The sequence below is a fragment of the Balaenoptera acutorostrata genome, chromosome 20 (assembly GCF_949987535.1).
Source record: "Balaenoptera acutorostrata chromosome 20, mBalAcu1.1, whole genome shotgun sequence".
Taxonomy (NCBI): Eukaryota; Metazoa; Chordata; class Mammalia; order Artiodactyla; family Balaenopteridae; genus Balaenoptera; species Balaenoptera acutorostrata.
The window spans coordinates 40744543-40768747 of NC_080083.1; the positions used below are offsets into that span (position 1 = coordinate 40744543).

A 24205-nucleotide genomic window follows, 5' to 3' on the forward strand; every position below is an offset into this window, starting at 1 on the left:
AAAAAAGAATAGAAGAAAATAAATAAATATTAAAAAAAAACTAATACAAACATGTAAAAAAATGAAACTAAATATTTTCAACAAAGTAATTTATTTATTTATTTAGTTTTCCTGAGAGACTAAATTCAGTTCAATATTTGTTTTCGTAACACCCAACATGTCTTACATCAAACTTAACCACTTTCTATGCAGTGACTGTGGTGAGATGATCTATTTTATTTGACTACCCTCAATGTAACTCATTTGGGTAGTTCTAAGGCATTTCAGTGATCAAAGTGTTTCTCCCTACAGTTACTCCTGCATTCTCAATCAGTTTCTTCTGAACATCATCTAAAGAAAATTTATGTGGTGTGATTACACTTTTTTTTTTTTTTTAATACTAGGATTTCTAAAACTAGGAAAAACACCAACATTTAAAACATTAGTGTTTCTAGTCAAGGATAGTTCAATTAAATTTCATCAGTACATTATATTATAGTTTAACTCATGCTAGAAATGTTAAAACCCAAGATCTTCTGAGTCACATAATACCAACATTTCATATTAATGAATAAATTACTCAGGTTCCATACAAAGATATTAAGTGATGAGAAACAGAAAAAGCCAAGCTTTCAAGAACACTTTTAAAAAAATACAGAAGCAAACTAATGAACAGAACTACACAAAACATACACTAACCAACTGCAAACTAAACTAGTTAAAGATTAACCTTAAAAAAATACATTTTAGAACTTCGTGATACCCTCATAAAAGGCAGCAAACTAAGGGTATTAAAACAATAATCATTATTTTAGTTACTGTGCATCAAGTTTAAAAGATCCAGATAAAGGAAATGTTTTGTTTTTGATTCAATTAAAATACTTTTAAAACTGGAAATATTTAATAATTGATAGTATAATTAAATTTAAAAGAATATACACAAATGATTTGAACAGGTTTTATATTCAGTAACTTGCATGGTTTTTACACTGGCACTTTTATCCCTACGTTAGGAGAATCAGATGCATTTTCTTCCATATACTTAGGTACTAAGATTTCAAATTTATGGTAGTATTTTAAATATTAAATTTTACATGAATATTGGGTTCATCCTTGTTTTCCTTTGTTCCCTAGGTATTATCCAGTTTTGTAAGGAAAACACTTTTATATCACAATCAAAACTATGTCTTGGTTACTAGACTGTAGCCATAATTGGGTTACAGTCACTTAGATTCATTATTTGGAATTATATTTACTAAGGCAGACCTAAATGAAACTTATCTTCTAGAAGAATTTCACATTTGCATTTACCTGCACTGCAGAATGGGTTTCAGCAATATTTTAGCTGTTAGGAAATATTTAATTTACTTAAACTTGTTATCTTTGACTACCCAGGAACCCCTAGTCAACTTTACCTTTGAGTTCACTTTAAACTACATCTGATTCATTCCAAATAGAAGATTTTTAAGTAGAAGTTAGACTTCATTAAGGTATTACCTTTAGATCTGAAAGAAAATTAATGTAATGAAATTTTCAAGTTTGACAAGTTCATTAACATTTTTTAGCATGTCTTGATACATTTACTTATCAGCTTTTTATTCTTCTTTCTGCTGGCATTTCCTTAATGTTTGTTTGCTTCACCTCTCCGGTTCACTGGATTGCTACTATTTAGGCTTTCATGGACTTTATCTTCACAGTTTACTATATCTTGTAAAGCCTTTTCCACATCTGTTTGGCCAGCTGTACTGGCTGGTTTTGGCAAGGTCATCTGCAGCGCACACCACAGGGTAGTGCGTGCTTTCCGAGTAGCCACACACATCTCTTTAATTGCTGAAGCAAGGGCAAAAACATCTGTAAAAGAAATATTTGGGGTCAGTTCATATCAGATGCCATTTAAGTACCCCTTAACTCATAAAACCCCGTGCTGTGCTACTAAATGATCAAACATTATTTTTATAACAGAAGGATGGCTATTGACTGAGCTAACCAAAGTATCTGACTTAATATTTAAAAGTGTTGATACTTGTATTTATTTCTGACTTGTATAACCATGACTATGCTTTAGGTAGAACACAGACTTTAACAGTTATTAAAATTAAATGGGTAATATTAGCAAAATAGATCAAAGTGCTTCTGGAGTAAATTATGTGGGCACCATTTAACAATTTATTCTTTAGATAAGTATAAATGTTAGAAATTCAACCTTTTAACTTCAGAGTCTGATTTTATTAACATTCAAATTATCTCAGTGCCTTATCAAAAGAATATGCATTAATGTTTGTACCTCTGTCATCTTGGCATCTAGGAGCACCTTGCCTTTGCCGATTTGAAGCATTAACAATTTCGTCCTTTCTACGTGACTGTACAATGTGAATGGACTCCAAGTGTCTATCAAGAGCTGTAGAGATACTGGCATGAAGGGGAGAGCTTCGAAGCCGTTCCATTTTGCTCAGTAAAGTCACAACCTGAGGGAAACATTTTAAATTTTGATGAGGCATATAACCACATTGCCCTGTCATTAACTTAAAACAAATCTTCAATGAAGCAGAAGAGATGAGAGCAGTAATATTCAATCAATAAATAAGTGAATGCTTACTATGTCCTGACACCACGCTGGGGGAAACAAAGATGGAAAGTCAGTCTTTTGTACCTATTTGTGTATGTTAATTCTAAAAGGTTTAATTAAGGGTAGTCAGTTACTGGGAATAAGCAACAATGAAAAAGTCAAACATTCAAATATTTCCATGTTATTAACAGTAAGTGCAAATATAAGATATGACATTCTTTTTGGCAAATAAAAGAATAGCCTGCAAATAGAGCATTATTAGGAGTTACTGTAATTAAAAGGGAAAAAAATTGAGCTAAAAAGGAGAAATCCTAGATTGATTAATCTTGACCTCAGCAATTCCTTTCTGGGCCTCCAAAGTTCTCCTTTTGGAAATCAGAAATAATACTGGCTGGCGGTAGTTTTAAGGAATCCATAATCCAGAAAATACCAATTTAAGTTTATGTGGAACTAATACAAAATAAATCCTATAACTGTCAAAACTGCTAAGGAAAATTAGGAAGTCTCAATCTTCTGGTTAATTAAGCTTAAAGAAGAGCACTGTACATCAGTAAGGGTAGTACGTTTCATAGTTGTATATGCCTAACTTGTTTCAAATTCTAAACTTGGAAGGTGTAAGGAAAGAGCAGTTTTTGAGTAAGTAGGATTTGGACATCAAATAAATACAAAAATTGCCTTTGGAGGGCTTCCCTGGTGGTGCAGTGGTTGAGAGTCCGCCTGCCAATGCAGGGGACACGGGTTCGAGCCCTGGTCTGGGAGGATCCCACATGCTGCGGAGCAACTAGGCCCGTGAGCCACAACTACTGAGCCTGTGCGTCTGGAACCTGTGCTCCGCAACAAGAGAGGCCGCGATAGTGAGAGGGCCGCAATAGTGAGAGGCCCACGCACTGCGATGAAGAGTGGCCCCTGCTTGCCGCAACTAGAGAAAGCCCTCGCACAGAAACAAAGACCCAACACAGCCAAAAATTTAAAAAAATAATAATAATAAAATAAATCATTAAAAAAAATTGCCTTTGGGAGCTAAATGATTTAAAATTCACATTAAGAACTTGGTGTTCAGTGATTGGAGAGAGTAGAAAAATACCTCTCAATTAATAAGCACCTGAATGATGCCTCTAACCTCACACTCCTATCAAGTTTCTTTGGAAACTATCCCAGTTTAAACCCATGGAGAAAACACAAGTGTACAGGTATTAAATATTTTCCTCCCAACTGTACAACCAGCCAGATTCTTGAGGGGAAAATAAGACAACAAAAGAAAATACCATAGAAAAAACTCCAGTGAACTACAAATCATGTATTTTTAAAATAAGACAATCATTTTGAATAAATGATAAGTGTAAAGAAAGAAATTTACACAGGTGATTTTTAATAAACTTTTAAAAGATTTTTTTCAGAATTCCACAAAACCAGCAAACTAGAAAGTAGTACACATAAAAATATTTTTGCCCTTTGTGTATTACTGATCTAATGTTGCTAAATATAGATAAACAAAATTATTATAACAGCTATAAATATAACCTTCTAAATTAGGGTGAAGCCTAAGTAAGGCTGGAAAAAGTATATTTCTTAATATCCACAGTTAGCAATCCTTTGATTTATTGCTTAGAAATGTATTACTGAGAAAAAGGAATTTTAACTTGGAACAGTTTTAAGAAAAAAACAGAAGACCTAAGTTTTTGTAACATTTGGCTATAACCCATGTCAGTATCTGACTATACCACTGATAAATTCCATTGTACAAATTTACAAATTTGATTAACAATTACAACTGAATGAGGCTGAAAGCTAGGTAAAATCAATCTTTTTCCATTGAAGTAGTTCATATCTGTATTTTAAAGACAGCACGGTACAAGAAACTAACGTTCAATAAAATAAGACTCTGTGGGCTTCCCTGGTGGCACAGTGGTTAAGAATCCACCTACCAATTCAGGGGACACGGGTTCAAGCCCTGGTCTGGGAAGATCCCACATGCCGCGGAGCAGCTAAGCCTGTCTGCCACAACTACTGAGCCTGCACTCTAGAGTCCGTGGGCCACAACTACTGAAGCCCGCGCTCCTAGAACCTGTGCTCCACAACAAGAGAAGCCACCGCAATGGGAAGACCGTGCACTGCAACAAAGAGTAGCCCCCGCTGGCCACAACTGGAGAAGGCCCATGCACAACAACGAAGACCCAACGCAGCCAAAAATAAATAAGAGTACAGGGTTAAGAAAATGAAATATGGTAATTTCCTGTTAATTTACTATCTTGTATAATGCAAGCACAGCTTGCTCATGAAGCTAGGAAACAAATGTTTGTGACTAAGAAATGGGACTTTCCCTGTAAATAAGATGCAAAATGATTTTTGCTTAAAAAAAAATTTCTTTCTGTTGAGGATTAGTTCCATTGCTAATTTGGGTTTCTTGAAGAGGAACCACTTAGACTATTAAACCTACTATTTCAATGACTGAGTGGGGCTATTTTCCCTTTCCTAAATAACTAATAGTTCTAGGTCCAAACATGGAAAAGAATACATTTCAGAGAGTTACACATAAATGTGATTTTTAAATCCTTCAGAATTCTAACTTGCTGAAGCATTTTAAAATTTTATCAGTTTAAAAAATCTGCTATTGGATATTTTCACAGCTTACTCTGGCTTGTTCTCGAAGTTCATCCACAATTAAGCGATCAACTCTAGATGGGTTGGAGGTCAGCCTTGGAATTGGAGTATTATTAGTACTCGATACCTTTTTCCCTGGATAATTTTTGGTAAGGGCCAATTCAGTCTGTAAAAAAATTATATAACTTTTAGATGCTAAATTTTCTAAATATGATTCAATCATGAATAATATTTCTCATAGGCCTAAGAAGTAAATTGAAAATTACTCCTTTAGATAAAAATTGTTTTGGTATCAAAAGGCAACAAATACAAACCACAGTACCACAGTACTTTTCTGTCACACTTAATGTGTAAAATACCTAAACACTCCAATAGTTTAATACTTAGAAAATTCAAAGAAATAAACTTTTAACCCATTAAGGAAAAAGTCTACCTAATAGGCAAAATAAACTTTAAAATAACAAATTTTTTTAAACCCCAAGCATTTTTAGTCTCTAAATTACCTAATTAATTCTCTATAGTCATGAACTTAACAAATACTACACATTATAGAAAAATTCAACTTAAAAATAAGGCAAATACTCTTTCTTAAACTACACTAAGGTAAATAAAATGAAGATAGGCAAAGGGGATATACTAAGTTACACCTAAATGGATAGTTTTGTGTTACCTTTTTTCTCTCCTTTTCTAATGCTCTCCATTGTTCATAGCACCCTTCTAGACGAATATGAAGTTCACTGGCTGGTCCACTACGGGTTTTAATTGGTCTTTGAAATCCAAAAGTTGGCACGAAACCAGAAAAGGAATTATCACCATACATCATATCATTAAAATACGGGTATAAATGGCTTAAGTCATCATAAGAACACAAATCATAGGAATCCAACAGTGGAACAACTGAATGGCCAAACGGGTGCGTGGATCTTAAGGGAAACCCATTTGAACCAAGTTGTTGAAAACTCTGATTATGCCTGAAATCTCCCATCATATAATTATTAGAAAAGCATGACACCTGTGTGTGATTCACACGGCTATTAATATTGTTGTCTCCACTTCCCTGTCTGTGGCTATTAAAATGACCCTGTGACTCCAACAGATCTTGATATGTATTTTGAGATAAGCTATCTAAATGCTTTGGCCCTTCCTCAGGGTCATAATGGCCACTCTGGGGCATAGCTTGAAAATTATATTTATTTACATTTTCAATGATCCCGTACTGTTGAGCTGAATAGTTATCACAAAATCCATTTGGCTGCTTTATTTTTTTATCAGTAACAGATTCAAAGAGATTTTCTTCTCCAGTCTTTGTCAGTCCTTCCATGTGACTGACAGATTGAATTCTTTCTGCACCATTGTAACCAAAATCACAACTAGAAAATGCTGAAGGGTTTTCTTGGCAATACTTCTGAAATAAATTGCTATTTGCTGTTAAATTTGTAGATGATAGTTGCGGGAAATCTGAAGAATGGTTAAAACCTTTTGAAGCTGCACTTAAATGAGTATTTAATTTCATCAAGTTACCTTGATTTCGATAAGGAATACGAGTGTTATTTTTTGTTTGGACATTCATCCAAGTTGGTCTGTTTAAGTTGATACTGCCTGAAGATGCTGCTGAGTTTGCTAGTAAATTCATTGACCTAAAATACTCAGAATTTGGGGGGTCAGGTTTAGTAAACTGTTGCTTTTCTGTGACATTAGCAAAATCATTATTAGCTGGACAAGCTGTGTGAGGTTTTAGTCCATATTCTGATTTTAAGCCAAAATCAGCAGTAAATGCTCCCTTTGAAAACTGTTTTTCTGTCAGATGTGGTATAGTTTTTGGAAATGTGAAATTCTGCTGGTCAGGTATTGTCTCCTCCATTTTTTTCTGATTTGCTAGTTTAACCTGAAATAACTTTGTGTAGGTGTCTGCTTCTACAGTTGGTGTTTCAGGTGTGCCACTGGCTAATTTTTTACTATCTTGGACACTAAAATTTGAACACTTATTCAGCTTAGCCTTATTAGGATGAGCATATTCTGGGTATCTACAATAATCTGCATTTTCATTGTATCTATTAAATTGGGAAAGAAACATCTCTGCCCTCTTTTGTTGTAATGGTACTTCAAGACCTTTAGCACATATTTTCTCTCTTCCATAAGAATAAGTATCAACTCCTGATTCTTTCATGATGTCAGACAGACCAGTGTATGGTGTAAAACATTTTTTGATAGATAGATATTCTTGAAATGTCATCTTAGCTGTATCATTTGTCTGAATACTGTAGCAGTTAGAATGATCACTTCGTGAGGGGTACATCCATTGTTCTTCAAGGTCTAAACCAGTAAATCCATGATAAAGTTCATCTATTTTTTGTTGTGGTATCAGATTACTATTACGCAGGTACTGCTTTTCCACTGCTGACACAGATTCACCAGTATAAAAAGCTTGCTGAGAGATGGCTGTATCTATTGGCCTTTTGGTTTCTGTTAAGAGGTCATGGTGATCTGCAAATCTGCTTGTGTTCACTGGCCAAACTGACTTTAAATTGGAGGAGCAGGTCCTAGAACAAGTAAATATATTTAATTACAATTTAGGTTTTAAAAGTCTTTATTTCCTTAGTGGAGAAGGTAGGAAAGGCTTTCAAAAACATTTATATTGCCCCACCTCACCATTCTCTAATCCTTTCCAACTCTGCCTTATAAGCTGCCATTACATCCAAATAACTATCACTTGAAATGTGCTATATGCTATATAAATATGCATTTAAATCTTTATATGTCTTCACTATACTCTCCCAAGAGACATATACTAAGGCCTGAGGCTGGTGACTACATGGTCTTGCATGAATTGTTTTGTTTTGTTTTTTAATTTATTTTTCTTTCTTTCTTTTTTATCTGTGTCAGGTCTTAGTTGCGGCATGTGGGATCTTTGTTGAGGCATGGGGGCTCTTTTTTGTTGCGGCCCGTGGGCTTCTCTCTAGTTATGGTGTGTGGGTTCTCTCTCTCTAGTTGTGGTGTGCACGGGCTCCAGAGCGTGTGGGTTCTGTAGTTTGCGGCACGCGGGCTCTCTCACTGAGGCGCATAAGCTCAGCTGCCTGCAGCATGTGGGATCTTAGTTCCCCGACCAGGGATCGAACCTGTGTCCCCTGCATTGGAAGGCAGATTCTTTACCACTGGACCACCAGGGAAGTCCCCACATGAATTATTTATATATAGTAAGTTGAAACCAAAATAAGTTTTTCTTTTAATTAAGTTATTATATAATACAAAAGTGTTGTTGAGGAGCTTCCCTGGTGGTGCAGTGGTTGAGAATCTGCCTGCCAATGCAGGGGACACGGGTTCGAGCCCTGGTCTGGGAAGATCCCACATGCCGCAGAGCAACTAGGCCTGTGAGCCACAATTACTGAGCCTGCGCATCTGGAGCCTGTGCTCCACAACAAGAGAGGCCGCGATAATGAGAGGCCTGCACACTGCGATGAAGAGTGGCCCCCGCTTGCCGCAACTAGAGAAAGCCCTTGCACAGAAACAAAGACCCAACACAGCCATAAATAAATAAATGAATAAATAAATAACACCCAAAAGTTAAAAAAAAAAAAAAAGTGTTGTTGACCTCAATTTTTTTAAAATAAAAAAGATGTGCTGGGATTTCCCTGGTGGTCCAGCGGCTAAGACTCTGTGCTCCCAATGCAGAGGGCCCAGGTTCGATCCCTGGTCAGGGAACTAGATCCCACATGCCGCAACTAGGAGTTCACAGGCCGCAACCAAAGATCCTGCATGCTGCAACTAAAGATCCCACATGCCGCATAACATGGCTTCCATACCCAAATAAAACGATTAAAGCATACTTTAAAAATTTTTACCGTATGAGTAAATTCCATACATATTTCTGCACAGCAGTAATGATAGTTTTATTTTTGGAGGTATAAGTATAAAAGTCCTTGGAATTTATATTCTTTAAGCCAAATTTTAGCTCATGAACTCAAGGGAAATAGCTCTGAATTATGCAAGAATAATTATGCAAGTTTCCAATGAAAGTTCTTTTTTTTTTTAGATTAATTTGTCTTTTATTTGCCAGTACAACTACAGTAGCCTGCAAACTTTTTTAATCTAAAAAGCACATTTTACATCACAATCCAACACACACACACATATATAATGTGTATACATATATAAAAGTGAAACAAAAGTTTTGCCAAAAATGTCTACCCTGAGTGTTAATTCTTTTTAAGACTTTTTTTTTAACCAAGGCTGAACTGCATTGACACATCATAATCACCAACGTCCCCAGTTCATCTTAGGGGGTTCACTTTACGAAGTGAATAGTGTTTCATGTTCTATGGGTTTGGACAAAAGTATGATGACATAAAATCATTATAATGTCATACCAAGTATTTTCACCGCTCATAAAAACTTCTGTACTCTATGTATTCATCTCCCCTCTCCCCCCAAACTCCTGACAACCACTGATCTTTTTATTGTCTCCATTGTTTTGCCTTTTCCAGAATGGCATATAGTTGGAATCTATTTTTCTGTTTTCCTTGAAGAGAGGGGTTCAAAGCCTTTATGCCTATAAGACCACTCATGGCCCACCCACACGTGGACCGGACAGGCTCCAGGTGGCAAACTCCCCCACTAAATAAAAATACCGCAGCTTTCCTTCCAGTACTGAGCCCTGTCCCACTGGTCCTGCCCAGCAGCCACATGGAGGTGCAGGGGGATACGTGTTGGGTATTTGTTCATAGGAAGGCCACAAGTTTTGTGCCCCTTGTCACAATGAACCCAGATTCCTGTCGGGTGTGTTGTAAACAGACGAGCCATTTCTTCAGACCCCCTGCTCTAAGCACACCCCAACAAATGAAAGTTCTTAATAGCAAATTAAACCTTCAATTGTATGGCAAGCACCACAGCAAAATCAAGGCTTCTCAAAACAAATATCTGAATTAAGATGTCTACTGTCAGATGATCCTCTATTAACTAAAAATAAGTTAATAAATGGGGTAATCTAGTACTTGGGAATTTAAAAGTTTACTACACACTGTATAGCTTATATAATATACTAACCCCTCAGTGAAATATGGCTGTGATTTATCTTGCTCTTCCAAAATGTTAGACACAAGTCCATATAAGTCTGTTTCACTACCATAGTCATTTCTTTCTGTTTGAATCCTAAAGATAAACAAATATCACATGTAAATACTTTTGCTCATATTGAAATACAATATATTGATTTCTATTTCCAGACTTATTCTGCCATTATTTTTCGATAAAATATTTGGATTGACTCTATACCATCATTTCAAATAAAAAGGGAACAGGAACTCAGAATATTTTCCACTTTAGCATAGTGTTTATGTTACATAAGTATTTCTCCTTCATTCCAAATCCTATGTCTAGTTCACAATGTATGCTTACCTCTTATTTCTCCAAAACACATGCTATTCGTTTTAGGTGACCAAGATACAAATCTCTGATCCATGATGTTGCAGACATGGTTGGTACCATGGCTGCTCCTGAAATCATGTCTAGTCCTAGTATACATCATTACATCAACAACACTTGCTCATTTTTCCATTTGTGATTTTAAAACCATATGAACCTGTTGCTCTATTTTGTGACTCTTTATACTAAACGTTGGATTAAAAAGTGAAATGTGATATGGTCATCCTAGATAATCACAGCAACATTGCAGTTGTCCCTTAAATGTAAAAGATTTGGAGGCTACCCCTAAATCTCTGCCGAAGAAGTGACTGGTACTCCATGTACCTGAAATCCTACCTAGTGACTAAAACTATCTAAATAATACAAAATGTAAAAGCCACAAGGAGATGGAAAATTGGTGCCTTTTTACCGCTTATGGATTTTGGGTAATTTGTTCCTAGAATATGTTGTTTTAAATTGTAACTTCTTGTTTTTTCATATTTTATGTCTATCATTTCATAGTGTTAGGACATTTTAGAAATCAATAAAAATACCTTATATATGCGTAACATTCAAAATTTCATTGATCTTCATAACATAGGAAAGGCAGATATTAGTAATCGTTAAGCTGTTGAATAAATGATCATGTGTGATATTAAGAAACTTGAATTTTGCAAGGGCGTATGATTTGCCATGCTTTACTATACACTTGCTGAATAAATGGTCTGCCTACAAGTCTAATGCTTTTTCCACTACATCTTGTTATTTCAAAAAGATTCAATATTAAGTTTTTTTGTTTAATAATGTGTTAGTATATATCTAGAAAAATATTCTATGTAATATATACCAAACTGTTAATAGTTGTTACTGAGAGGTGGAGAGGCAAGGTTATGGTAAACTTCTGCTTGCCTTTATATATTTCTGTAAAGTGTGAAGTTTTTCAATGAACATGTATCAACTTAAAAAATATTTTTGTTTTTTGTGGAATTATATGTTATATAGTCCTTCTAATAAAATCACTATTTTAGATAACTTACCAAATTTAAAAAATTTTTTAACAATTATTTAATTAATTAGTAGATTTTTAAAAATAATTACATCCTGGTTAAACTAAAGATGCATCGGCCTCTATTAACTGCTCCCTTATTATAATTAACATAAAGGTAGTGTCACTCCCTTAAGCTTCTCTTGGCAGTAAGCTCCCATAATATTCTATACTACTTCTTTTAAACCTCACTATACTTGCAGTGCCTGACAAGTTGTCGTCGTCATCATCATCATTACTGTAAGATCTATAAAGGCAGGGATAATTTTTGCCACGTTAATTCTAATATCCCCAGTAGGAGAGAATCTGACATAGAGTAGGCCCTTATTATTACTGGAATTGAACAGAAAAATAATGGAAGTATCTTATGTTTGATAAAATCCTGTTTGTTGTATACTTGTGAAGGAAAAATTACTGAAAATTTAGAATTGGATTAAAAAAATAGACTGAAAAACTGTAACTCATTTATATAAGTTATCTCTAGAAAGAGGAACTTAAGATTTACTCAGGGTTGCCTCTAATGAATGAAAAAAAAGTAATAAGAAAAAATTATATACATGTAACTATTCCGTATAAGATTTCCTAAAAGTTTGATAAACAAAATTATAATGCCATAACATAAAAATGCTGATATAGGGAAAAAAGAGCTAATACAACTAGGTTCCCATGTAATCAAACTTAAAAACACTTCATTTAGCCTGAGAAATCTAATTTATTAGTTTACCTGTTCTTTACATTGATCTGAGAATTAGAGGGCTGTTTAATATCATCTCCATACATAGACCATGGTGCATAGAAAAGTGAAGAATCTACAGAACTTGCATATTCTGTTGATGAAGAAAGTGGAGCATAGGTCTGCCTTAGGTCAACACTGTCTTCACTCTGAAATTTTAAAGACATGTTTGTATACCAGACACAATCAAAACTGCATTTATTACAGAATATTAGCCAAATAATAGGAAATTTGAGGAGTTGGGAGACAAATCTAGACTTAGCCACTTAAGCTTACTTTACAGTAGGGGTTGGCGATTTTTTTCTGTAAAGGGCCAGATAAATATTTTAGGGTTTGCTGTGTTAAGGTCTCTGTTGAAACTCCTCAACTCTGCTGTCCTAGCACCAAAGCAACTATAGACAGTATGTAAACAAGTGGGCGTGGTTATTCCAATAAAATTTTGGCCCCTGTTCAGTACCTGTTGCTTATCACTGGTATAAAACACCTACAGTTATTGCAGTTTTAATTTTTTGAACAGATGAGCATTATGTGGACTACAGCAGTATTATTTTTAATAAATCATTTACAAAACTCAGTCTTACTGCCCCCAATCTGTGAAAAAAAAAGTGAATGTACATTTACATAGAATTTTCAAAGAAATTCCACAAACATTATTGTATCCAGTCAACCTTGTGACATGGATATTCTCTATATTTTAAAAATGAGGAAATGGAGGCTATAAGTTACTGAGCTAAGAGGTGACAAAACTAAAACCCAATCTCAAGGCCCTCTTACTCCTACACTAGGGCCCTTTAAAACAATATCTTTAATTTTCAGCCTGGTTTCTATTTCCAAGAGAAAGTGTAAAAATGAGACAAGACATAAAATGTTATATCTTAAGAAATTTTAAAGATATTACGATTAGAAGAAAAACGAGCTCGTTTTCTTTTTTCTTAACACTTCTATAATGAATTTTGAGTAAATAAGATAAAAAGTTTGAGTTTTATGATTTTAATGAATTATTTAAAGTCCTGCCTCCTTCCCAAAGGGATTGAGGTACAGTGAAAATACTGCCCCTCAAATTTTAAATACTTAAAATAGTCTGAAAGTATAGATTCACAATTTTTAACTCTCCAAATAAGGAGCTAGTAAAACGTGAGATGTAATAACTATAAATATCCAGGCATAAACACAGTAGAAATAGTATTTTCTTATAAATATAGAAGGTATATAATCCTGGTTAAAAATATTTTCTAATTGCTTTCATTCTCTTAATCGAAATTTATGTAAAAAGAGATAAAACATGTTTAGAACAAAATGTTCCTAAATTTTTGTTCTTCATAGACATGATAATTGAAAAACAACACTTTAAACATTCACTGAGTTTATACCAATAATATATGAAAATTAATACCTTCTAATCACTCACCTTCAAGAATATCAAATATTTTACAGCCATTTGTTTAAATTCCAGTTATGATTACTATTTGAAACCTACACATTATAATTTTCTCGTTTATAGCTTGTATTTTGTTGACTGTTCTGAAGCTGGAAAAACTGAGGCACAGAAGGGATTTTGCTAAGAGTGCCACTAAAAACTGCCTTTCCAAAATTTCTGTTCGTTAGCAGTAACTTTTATAAAGGATTTTACTGTTAGAACCTTTCATAATTTTATTCCTTTAGTTCTGCAGTTTTTATCAAAGACCCCCTTAACTCTCTTTTAGGTTTGAAGTATCCAAAGTGACGTAAATAATTGTTCATTTTTTGAAAGAGTTGCTTAAACAAAATAAGCATTTTCAGATTATATAATATCAAATGAAGTAAACAGTATTTGAAACTAAATGTATTTTGGGAGTATTATTTCAAGTATATTTTATATTTTAAAGTAAGATTTGAGTATTAGAAAAATTAAGTCCTTTTAAAAGATTGATTTAAATGTAATATGCTAGGATAAAACAAGCAACTAAAGTAATGTGGTGGATTCAAACAATTATACTTTAAATATCTGGATCCTTTTCAGTCAAAATGTTTCTGGAAATTAAATATGCAAATGCTTAGGGTTAGCACATTAATTAGTCTAGATAACTGCAAAATATATCACTTTATCCTTGCTATGCTTAATCAACTTAAATTAAATCGAAGTAAATTTTAGTAGTCATGTAAACATTACAGAGAGCAGTAGAATGCTGGTCTTGGCAGTGAAAAAGAGCTGGGTTCCACTTGGGCTTTGTCACTTAGGGCACAAGTCAAACTCTCTGAGCCTCAGTTTCTCCATCTGTACAGTGGGTATAATACTATACAAGGTTGTAGTGTGAATTAAATAAAATTATTTATTTCAGGATATTGTTATAATTCAAAGTATAACACTATCAACAGTGATGTCCTGGTTAAATAATTTCAAATGAAAATAACTTACATTAACCTAAGCCTAATTTAACAGGATTAACAACAAAACTAAATGTTTTACGTGAGGTAAAAGGCAGCATGTCATCAAAGACATTGTTAGAGCCAGAGAATAAAAGAGTAAAGAAAAATTTAAATTATAAAACGTTTGTTTGCATCAACTTGGAATAAACGCCGGAAGGAAGAAATATTTTATGGTCTTAGTAAATACAGATTTTTCTTACATTTCTGGCATCACGTCATGCTGAGGACAAGACAAAAATAAGAATCAACGAAAAATCTTATTCCTTAACTTGTTTTCGAAACCAGTGTGTATCCTGCAGGCTCTGTATTTAAAATGCTGTTACCGGGGACTTCCCCGGTGGCGCAGTGGTTAAGAAACCACCTGCCAATGCAGGGGACACGGGTTCAAGCCCTCGTCCGGAAAGATCCCACGTGCCGCGGAGCAACTAAGCCCGTGCACCACAACTACTGAGCCTGTGTGTCACAACTACTGAAGCCTGCGGGTCTAGAGCCCGCGCACGGCAACGAGAGAAGCCACCGCAACGAAGAATAGACCCCACTGCCGCAAGAGAAAGCCCGCGCGCAGCAACTAAGACCCAACGCAGCCAAAAATAAATAAACAAATAAATTTATTAAAAAAAAATATTGTTACCGGGTGTCTGGTCCTAAACATGGAGCAATTTAAACACCTATGTGAATGGCCTGGGGGCTGGGGGTGGGGGTGGTGCTGGATTTGACGGAGAAAAAAATCCTCTAACAAAGGCAGAGCCGAGTAACTGACCTGCGATTTGTAGCAATCATAGAAGGAAGAGGAGCCAGTCAACATCACGCTGTTGAAGACATCTGTTAGCCGACTGCTGGAGTCGGCACCGAGGTTCCTGCAGCGATTCGCACCTCCACGTAACGCGACTTTCGGCTGCACGAAACGGGGATAGGAAACGGGAGACATCACGCAGGTTAGAGCCAGGACCGAAACGGCCGGACGACGGCTCCACGTCGGCTGTGCGCCCAGCTCCACCCGAAATCAGTTCCCAGGACACTCATTTGGGGCCCCGAGCTTCCGCCCCCCGGGTTCCCTCTCCACCTTCCAGCCCGACCCTGAGGCGCGGCCCTTGCCCGCCCGACGGACCCTCGCCGCCGGCCTCCGCCTCAGCGCCGCCGCGGCCCAACGTGGAGGCGGCGGCGGCAGCCCGGGCGTCGCGGGCCGTCACCTCCTGCCCCAGCCTGGCCGCCCGTCCTGTCAGCCCGCACCGCGCCCCCAGGCCCCGGCCCGACCGACCGCCGCGACCCCCGCTCACCCCCGCGGCGCGGCCCGGGTGCCCCGTCGGGGATCCTAGCTGGTGACCCGGCCTCTCCCGCCCGGCCCGGCCGCCTCAGAGACCCGCATCCAGGGATGCGCCCGCTCCTCACTCTCTCCTCACCGTCGCTGTCCTCCAAGACCGGCCAACACCCGGACCCGGACCGTCCCCGCCGGTTACCTCAGGTCCCTCCCTCAGGCCTGAGGGGTAAGAGGGCGGATGGGCGTCTCCGCCGCTCACCTCCATGGTGCCCCCCAGCCCCTCCTGGGCTGGGCACAGCTCCTGGGGTACGGGGGTGAGGGGGAGCGTCGAGGCCCAGCTCCCTCAGCCCGCACCCCGCCGCCGCCTCCGCCCCCAGCGCTGCCTGGAGCCAGTCTGTGGTTGCGTGGACCGGAGCAGGGAGGGAGGGGCGGGGGAAAGGCCGTTACATTGCCTACACCGGGCTCGTGACCCGCACGCGACCCGGCACCGGCCCGCCTCGCCCCGCCCCCTATGGCAGGGCCGCCCCCCTCCTCGCACCCCTCATTGGCCTGCTGCCCAGCCAATGGGCGGCCGCCTCCCGGGCCTGTTACCACTCTCCCACCCAGAGACAAGGCCAAGAACCGGCAGTTAGGCGACCTCGCTCTCCCGGATCTTCTGAGACTTTCCCGCTCAAAGTAAACGTGTTCGGGATTGGCCCGGCCCGTCAAGCACCCACCCGATGATTGGCTAATAGGGCAGCCGAGGGGGCGGAGCGTGGAAGGAGGAGAAGGAGCGCGGGCCTACCCGGTGGAAGAAGTGATGGAGGTGGTCGGAAGATTTGAGAAATCGCTCAGCAACCAGCCGATAATCCTGAACCTATCGGCTGCTCACCTTGGGCCAACATTTCATTTTTGCCCCTGGCCCCGTCCTTAACTCCCAGAATCCTTTGGAGCCACCTGGAGAGTGATAGACTTGGGCCCGCTTACGGAGCGTGAGGAAGCAGTTATGGAGTTCGGTGTTGTTGGGAGAGCCCCTTCCCAGGGGGAAGAGAGCTTTTCTCTGTCCTAGGCCCCACACTTCGGTGGGGGTGAAGGCATCTTGGTGCTAATGGAACTCCTGAACAAAGTTTACTCTGACCTGTACCAGACAGGCCGTTCACATCGGCGGTCCCATTTGGGGATGTGATATCTCAAGGTTTTGTCCCCAGACAATGCTAAACAATTTCGTGTGCGTTGAAATACTGAAGACGATCAAAGTAAACACAGTAGCCACCTTTAGGGCACGTATGTTTAAAATCAAAATTTGAGAAGCGCTCAATTAAGTGGAAGATGTTCTTTTTAACTCCGGCACAAATGGAAATAGGATAGGGGGACACGTTTTGTTGGCCCATATTATTCTGAGAGTTATTTCGGATTCTCTACTCAGCTTTGAGTTAAGAAAGCTGTTTAGGTGACGTGGCTGTACCAATTACATTTCTTTCCCTACCTCACCCTTAAAGTTGCTGACGTGGAGCATATTCCACCCTGCCATTCATAGCGTACTGTCTTTTCTTTCTCTCCCATAACACCCAGAATGATTTTGAAAAGCTGTTAATCCTCTTACGTATCTTTTTTATTGTAATAAGATATACATAGGATTTAGCATTTTAACCACCTTCGAGTGTAAAATTCAGTGGCATTAAGTACACTCACAATGTTGTACAACCATCATCACTATCCATTTCCAGAAATTTTTCGTTATCCCAAACAGAAACTTTGTACCCAATTAAAAAATAACTCCTATTTCCCCTTCCCTCCACTCTCTGGGAACCTTTATTCTACTTTCCGTCATTATGAACTTGCCTATTCTAGGTACCTCATATAAGTGGAATCATACAATATTTGTCCTTTTGTGACTGTCTTATTAACATAATGTCAAGGTTCATCCATGTTGTTGTACATGTCAGAACTTCACTCCATTTTATGGCTGAATAGTATTCCATTTTATGTGTATACCACATTTTGTCCATTCATCAGCTGATGGACACTTGGATTGTTTTCACCTTTTCATTGTTATGAATAATGCTGTTATGAACATTAGTGTACAAATATCTATTTGATTCCCTTTTTCAATTCTTTTGGATATACATATACCTGAGAGTGGAATTGTTGGGTCATATGGTAATTCTGTTTAACATTTTCCACACGAAATTTTCCCACAGCAGCTGCACCATTTTACATTCCCACAACAATGCACCAGGATCCCAATTTAGCACATTCTCACCAACACTTATTTTCCTTTTTTTTTTTTTTTAAAATAATAGCCATTCTAGAAGGTGTAACGTATCTTATTGTGGTTTTGATTTGCATTTCCCTTATGACTAATGATGTTAAGCATCTTTTCACATGCTTCTTGACCATTTGTGTATGTTCTTTGGAAAAATATCTATTTAAGTCCTTTGCTCATTTTTGAGATTGTACTGTCTTGTTTAGTATTGATATGGTTTGTTTTGAAAATGAATATTACAGGAAACTGTAACACTCCATTGAACTCAAGTGAATACATTAGTAAAGGGAACATTTTGGTTATGGAGCAGAACAAGTATTCAGTGTGTAGTTAGTTCTTTCTTTCAGCTCTTGTACTTGTTTTTTGGAAGATCTCATTCTGAATGGGTATGTTGAGAGGTGGATGGGATTGGTTTCACAATATTACCTAAAGATATATACAAACCTCAGACTAAAATGAGAAGGGGTTAGAAATACTCAAATAATTGTTTTATGTGTTCTCTGCCTTCATCTGAATTTAAAGTTTTGGGGGAAATGGTGACCTGTCTCTTTACTGAATGTTCCTATATAGGAGCAACCAGGGAATATCTTTACATAAGATGACCACATTTCAGTAACTTTGATCCAGCTCAGAATTATGGTGCCCTCAAGTAATAAATTCATTTTTTTCTTGGTATTTTTGGGATAAGTAAGTGAATCTGAATTTATGATTGGTTTTTTAAAAAAAAGATATTTAAGAACATTCTTTAAGAACAATTTAAACATATTCCATCCTGAAAATGTATTGCAGAATGCAGACTTTCTCCTCCAAAATATATTTAAAGGTTAATTTCTTCTCCTTCTCCTTCTTCTTCTTATTGCAACTCTGGAAGACAATGTGCAATGTGGTACTCTTCAGTTACATTAGTGAAGCCCTTTTTATACTTTTACAAATATTTAAACCTTCTGTTTTGTAAGAAAAATAAATTGTTGGTTTCATTAAAAAAAAATCAGCCTGCCCTGTAGAAATGTTTTGAGTAATAAATAGTATTTCATTATTCTCCTGAGAAAAACTTTCAGTTCAAATCAAGCACTTATTTTTACAAAATTTATTTATTTATTTATTTTTGGCTGCATCAGGTCTTAGTTGTGCTGGTGCAGGATCTTTCCTTGGGGCGCGTGGGCTTAGTTACCCCACGGCATGTGGGATCTTAGTTCCCCGACCAGGGATCAAACCCTCATCCCCTGCATTGGAAGGCAGATTCTTAACCACTGGACCACCAGGGAAGTCCCCAAGTGCTTAGTTTTGAAAGTTCAAGGTGTATTAGTGGCACAGCCTCAATGCCAAAGAGAGAAAGAACTCTGAATTAATCCTCCATAGAAAGTCATCATATAATTTCAAATCAGTATATAATTAAATCGCTGCAGAATTGTTATATATGCTCACATCTGTATTAAATGAATTTCCCAGCTTCTCAATGGACCCTTGGTCCAAAAATTCAAATGGGCTGCAAACCTGCTGTGATTTCGACCATGCAATTCTTCACAGGCTTCTCTGATTTGAGGGACTAAACTCCTTAAATTATACCTTTTGAACTTAACTGGGCTGCCAGATACTATTTCTCAACCTCTAATAGCTTGTTGGGAGGCTTACAAAATGCTCTTTATTAGAGCTATTTAAAACTACTTTTCCTTTTTTGTATACTCAAATTAGTGTTTTTCTGGATCTCTAGCATTATTTTTAGAGCTTCCTCCTTGGTAGGTAGTAAGCTTGTTTCTGCATTTCCCCTTCCGGTTAGATGGGGTTCTAGGTCATTCTCTCTTAATCTGTGCTCCAGGAAACTTGTACTACTTGTTTCTACTTAGTTTGAGATGAGACCCTGAAAAATTCATGCATTTACCTTTGCTGAGTAAATGTTTCTACTAGGAGTGGAGGGAGTTACTTGAGTTGATATTTATCAAAGATAACATTAATGTGCATTTCATATGGCAAATACTTCTCTTATCCCTTCAAAGGTCAGAATTAACATTCTCTTTCATCTTTTAATATTCTGATCTTTTTCTAAGTATCACATTTATTTCTTGGATGGATTCTAATGTGGGTATATTTGATATTTAAGCTATGAATTAGGCATGGAACTAGGGTTTTCATTGTAAATTGAAATGTTCTGAATACCTCCGTTACATGGCTCTCCAAAACTGAGTTGCTATTTCTCAGTGTTTGATTGGAACCAGAGGTTAGAAAAGATTCATAAACGAGTGCCACCAGAAAAAGACATTTTTAAAAAGATGTCTTTAGGGCTTCCCTGGTGGCGCAGTGGTTGAGAATCTGCCTGCCAATGCAGGGGACACGGGTTCAAGCCCTGGTCTGGGAAGATCCCACATGCCGCGGAGCAACTAGGCCCGTGAGCCACAACTACTGAGCCTGCGCGTCTGGAGCCTGTGCTCCGCAACGGGAGAGACCGCGATAGTGAGAGGCCCGCGCACCGCGGTGAAGAGTGGCCCCCACTTGCCACAACTAGAGAAAGCCCTCGCACAGAAACGAAGACCCAACACAGCCATGAATAAATAAATAAATAAAAATCCCCCCCCCAAAAAAATAATAAAGGCTTTAAAATAGTTTATTAAAAAAAAAAAAAGATGTCTTTATAAATTTCCTTTAGGCCTTTAAAATTCTCTTGAATTTGAGGGATCCCCTGGCTATCGAATGAAAGGTCTTTTGACACCAAGGGACTGGAAAACAGCTTCTTCTTCTTCTTCTTCTTCTTTTTTTTTTTTTAAACGGCTCTGATGTCCTGCTAGCCATCTTTTTTTTTTTTTTTTTTTTTAATTTATTTATTTTATTTATGGCTGTGTTGGGTCTTCGTTTCTGTGCGAGGGCTTTCTCCAGTTGTGGCAAGCGGGGGCCACTCTTCATCGCGGTGCGCGGGCCTCTCACTATCGCGGCCTCTCTTGTTGCGGGGCACAGGCTCCAGACGCGCAGGCTCAGCAACTGTGGCTCACGGGCCCAGCCGCTCCGCGGCATGTGGGATCTTCCCAGACCAGGGCTCGAACCCGTGTCCCCTGCATTGGCAGGCGGATTCTCAACCACTGCGCCACCAGGGAAGCCCCCTTCTTTTTTTTTTTTTGATTAAGATCTAGAGTTTTAATTTAGACCACAGAGTTTGAGAACTTAGGAGAGGTCCATTTTTAAAGTTCCATTAGAGCTTTGTGTTGTGCTATACTGCTGCAAGCAAGCTTCCCTCTAAAAGGTAAAAAAAAAAGGACATTCCTCAAAAGATGTGGTTTTCAAATTGAATGATTTTGTACCCTTAAGGTGGGAAGTAGATTCTGGATTTATAGAATCTTCCTGAAAACACACAGCCCACCTCCGTTTTCCAATCTTTCAGCATCCGAATTTCTATATTAGAGCCTGGAAATAGTTGTTCCATTGCAAAAGCTTTAAAACCTGCTCAGGTTCTGAGCTGACCCCTAATTAGGCAGAGTTCTCCAGCCTGTCCTTTCCTAGGACACCTACAAAATTAAATACCAAGGAGCATGACTGCTGGATTGCATAGTAAAAGTATATTTAGTTTTGTAAGAAACTGCCAAACTGTCTTCCAAAATGGCTGCATCATTTTGCATTCCCAATAGCAATGAATGTAAGTTCCTGTTGCTCCACATCCTTGCCAGCATTTGGTGTTGTCAGTGTTTTGAATTCCGGCCATTTTAGTATGTAGTGGTACCTCATTGTTGTTTAGTGTTCATTTTTTACCTCTTGCTTTTACATATACCTGGCTCCTAATGCTTCTCTACTATCTCCTACTGCTCAGCTTCTAGACAATTTGTTCTCAAAGTGTGGTCCCCAGACCAACAACATCAACACCATCTAGCAACTTGTTAGAAATTCAAGTTTTGGGGCCTTCCTCAAATCTACTAAGTGAGAAGCTCTGGGGATGGGGCCCAGAAATCTGTATTTTAACAGCTCTCCAGGTGATTCTGATACAAGCTAAAGTTTGAAAACACTGTTCAAGACATGCACTGTCCAACATGGTAGCCTCCAGCCATATGTAGCTATTGAGCTCTTAGAATATGGCTAGAATTAATCGAGACGTGCTGTAAGTGTAGAATACACCCCAGATTTTGGAAACTTAGTATGAAAAAAGGGGAAGTAAAATATCTCATTGGTAATGTTTATATTGATAACATTGAAATGATAATATTTTGGATATATTGGGTTAAATAAAATATATTATTACAATTAATTTCACCTGTTTCTTTCTAGTTTTAACATGGGGTTACTAGAAAATTTTAAGTTACATACATGGCTCTCATCATACATCTATTGGACCACATTAGATGAGTTTGCAACTATAGTCTGTGGACCAAATCTGTTGTCTATTTTTGTATGGCCCATGAGCTGAGAATGGTTTTAAATTTTTAAATGGTTGGAAATAAATTTTACAAAAGAATGGTATGAAAATTATATGAAATTCAAGTTTCGCTGCCCATAAAGTTTTATTGGAACATGGGCACACTCATTTATTTATGTATTGTGTATGGTTGCCTTTGCTCTACAATGGCAAAAGAGTAGCTATGACTAGGACTCTATGGCCTGCAAGTCTGAAATATTTACTACCTGATCCTTTACAGAAAAAATTTGCTGGCCCCTAGTCTAGACTGTCAGCTTCCGCTTACTCCCTGGGAGAGGGCCCTGCTTTTAACTTGACCCTGTTCTTTGTTCCCAACATTTGCTAAGCTTTTAGGCCCAACTCCTTGACCATTATGCCCAAATCTCAGTAGTATTTTGGGGTTACAAGATTTAACCTATGCATTGTTTAGGCCACAAAGAGGCAGGCCAAAAATGTTCTTGCCTTCCAGAGCGGCACAAAGAATTTATGGAACCAGCAAAAAGGAACAGGGAGATGTTCAATAGCTTGTTTCTCCAAAGGTGGGGCCTTCTTTCTCAGAAAACAAGAGAACCCAGGATTGACACTTCCATCAGACTGAGATGTGAGCCTATGATTTAGGGCTGGCCTGCTTCTTTCACAACTCAGCAACACCTCTTGAGTTAAAACTCTCTCTCTATGAAGCTTATGGCTACTCTCAACCAGTTTAGTTGGCTTCCATGACACCTTGTCCTGCCAGATATATTGTGGAAATTGCTATGATGGTTTTTCCACTCCAATAAAGCAGACGTCTGGATCCCTTTGTGAGCCTCTTGATCCTTATTCCCTACCGCCCGCACCAATATGCAAGCAAAGCCTTGTTGGCTCAATGAATCTTTATGGTCTCATTTTATAGTCTCCCCAAAGAAAAGTATGGCTGTGGTTTCCAGAATGTTAATTGATAACAATCCTTGGCAACCATGTTCTTTCTGACTTTCCTTCCTTAACCTGCTCCTTCCACCCATAATAATAACATCATTCCTTCGTAGATTGGCACCAGTCTGGAGTTTCTCTCTCTCCTTTCTCTCCCTCTCTCTCTCTCTCTCTCTCACACACACACACACGCACTTTCATTCCTTTTTTCCTTGCTCTATGGATTACACCTAGGGCTGTTTAACTTTCTAATATGAGCTAGTTTGTAAGCAAACTCCCTGAACAGTGTTATGAAGTATCAATGACTAAAAGGGGCCCCACTGAGAGATGTTGCCCCTCATTTCAACCACACTTCATTGTCAAAGTTAAGAAGGGGTCTTGCATCTCTGTTCATTTAAGAACTCTCACTCTACGTCTACCAAACATTATGGATGCCAAGGGGGGAAGAGGGGATGAGTTGGGAGATTGGGATTGACATATACACACTACTATGTATAAAATAGATAACTAATCAGAGTGAACACTACTCAATGTTGTGTGATGACCTAAATGGGAAGGAAATCCAAAAAAGAGGGGAGATATATATATACATATATGTATACATATGTGTGTATATATATATATATATACACACATATATATACATATATATATACATATATACATACACACATACATACAGCTGATTCACTTTGCT

General features: G+C 38.0%; 1 protein-coding gene and 1 non-coding gene across 2 annotated transcripts; both read right to left on the bottom strand.

Moving 5' to 3' along the window:
- Positions 1-1600: 1600 nt before the first annotated feature.
- Positions 1601-16250, bottom strand: MEIOC (meiosis specific with coiled-coil domain). Its single transcript, XM_057535175.1, has 8 exons — positions 16245-16250; positions 15488-15622; positions 14928-14947; positions 10187-10291; positions 5817-7686; positions 5178-5312; positions 2264-2444; positions 1601-1830 (listed from the first exon to the last, which is right to left on the bottom strand). The coding sequence occupies exons 1-8, from the start codon at positions 16248-16250 to the stop codon at positions 1601-1603; spliced, it is 2682 nt and encodes an 893-aa protein (XP_057391158.1).
- On the bottom strand, positions 9845-9974 carry LOC114237716 (small nucleolar RNA SNORA11). The gene has a single exon (XR_003623228.1). It is a non-coding gene; the product is annotated as a small nucleolar RNA SNORA11 (small nucleolar RNA).
- Positions 16251-24205: the final 7955 nt, after the last annotated feature.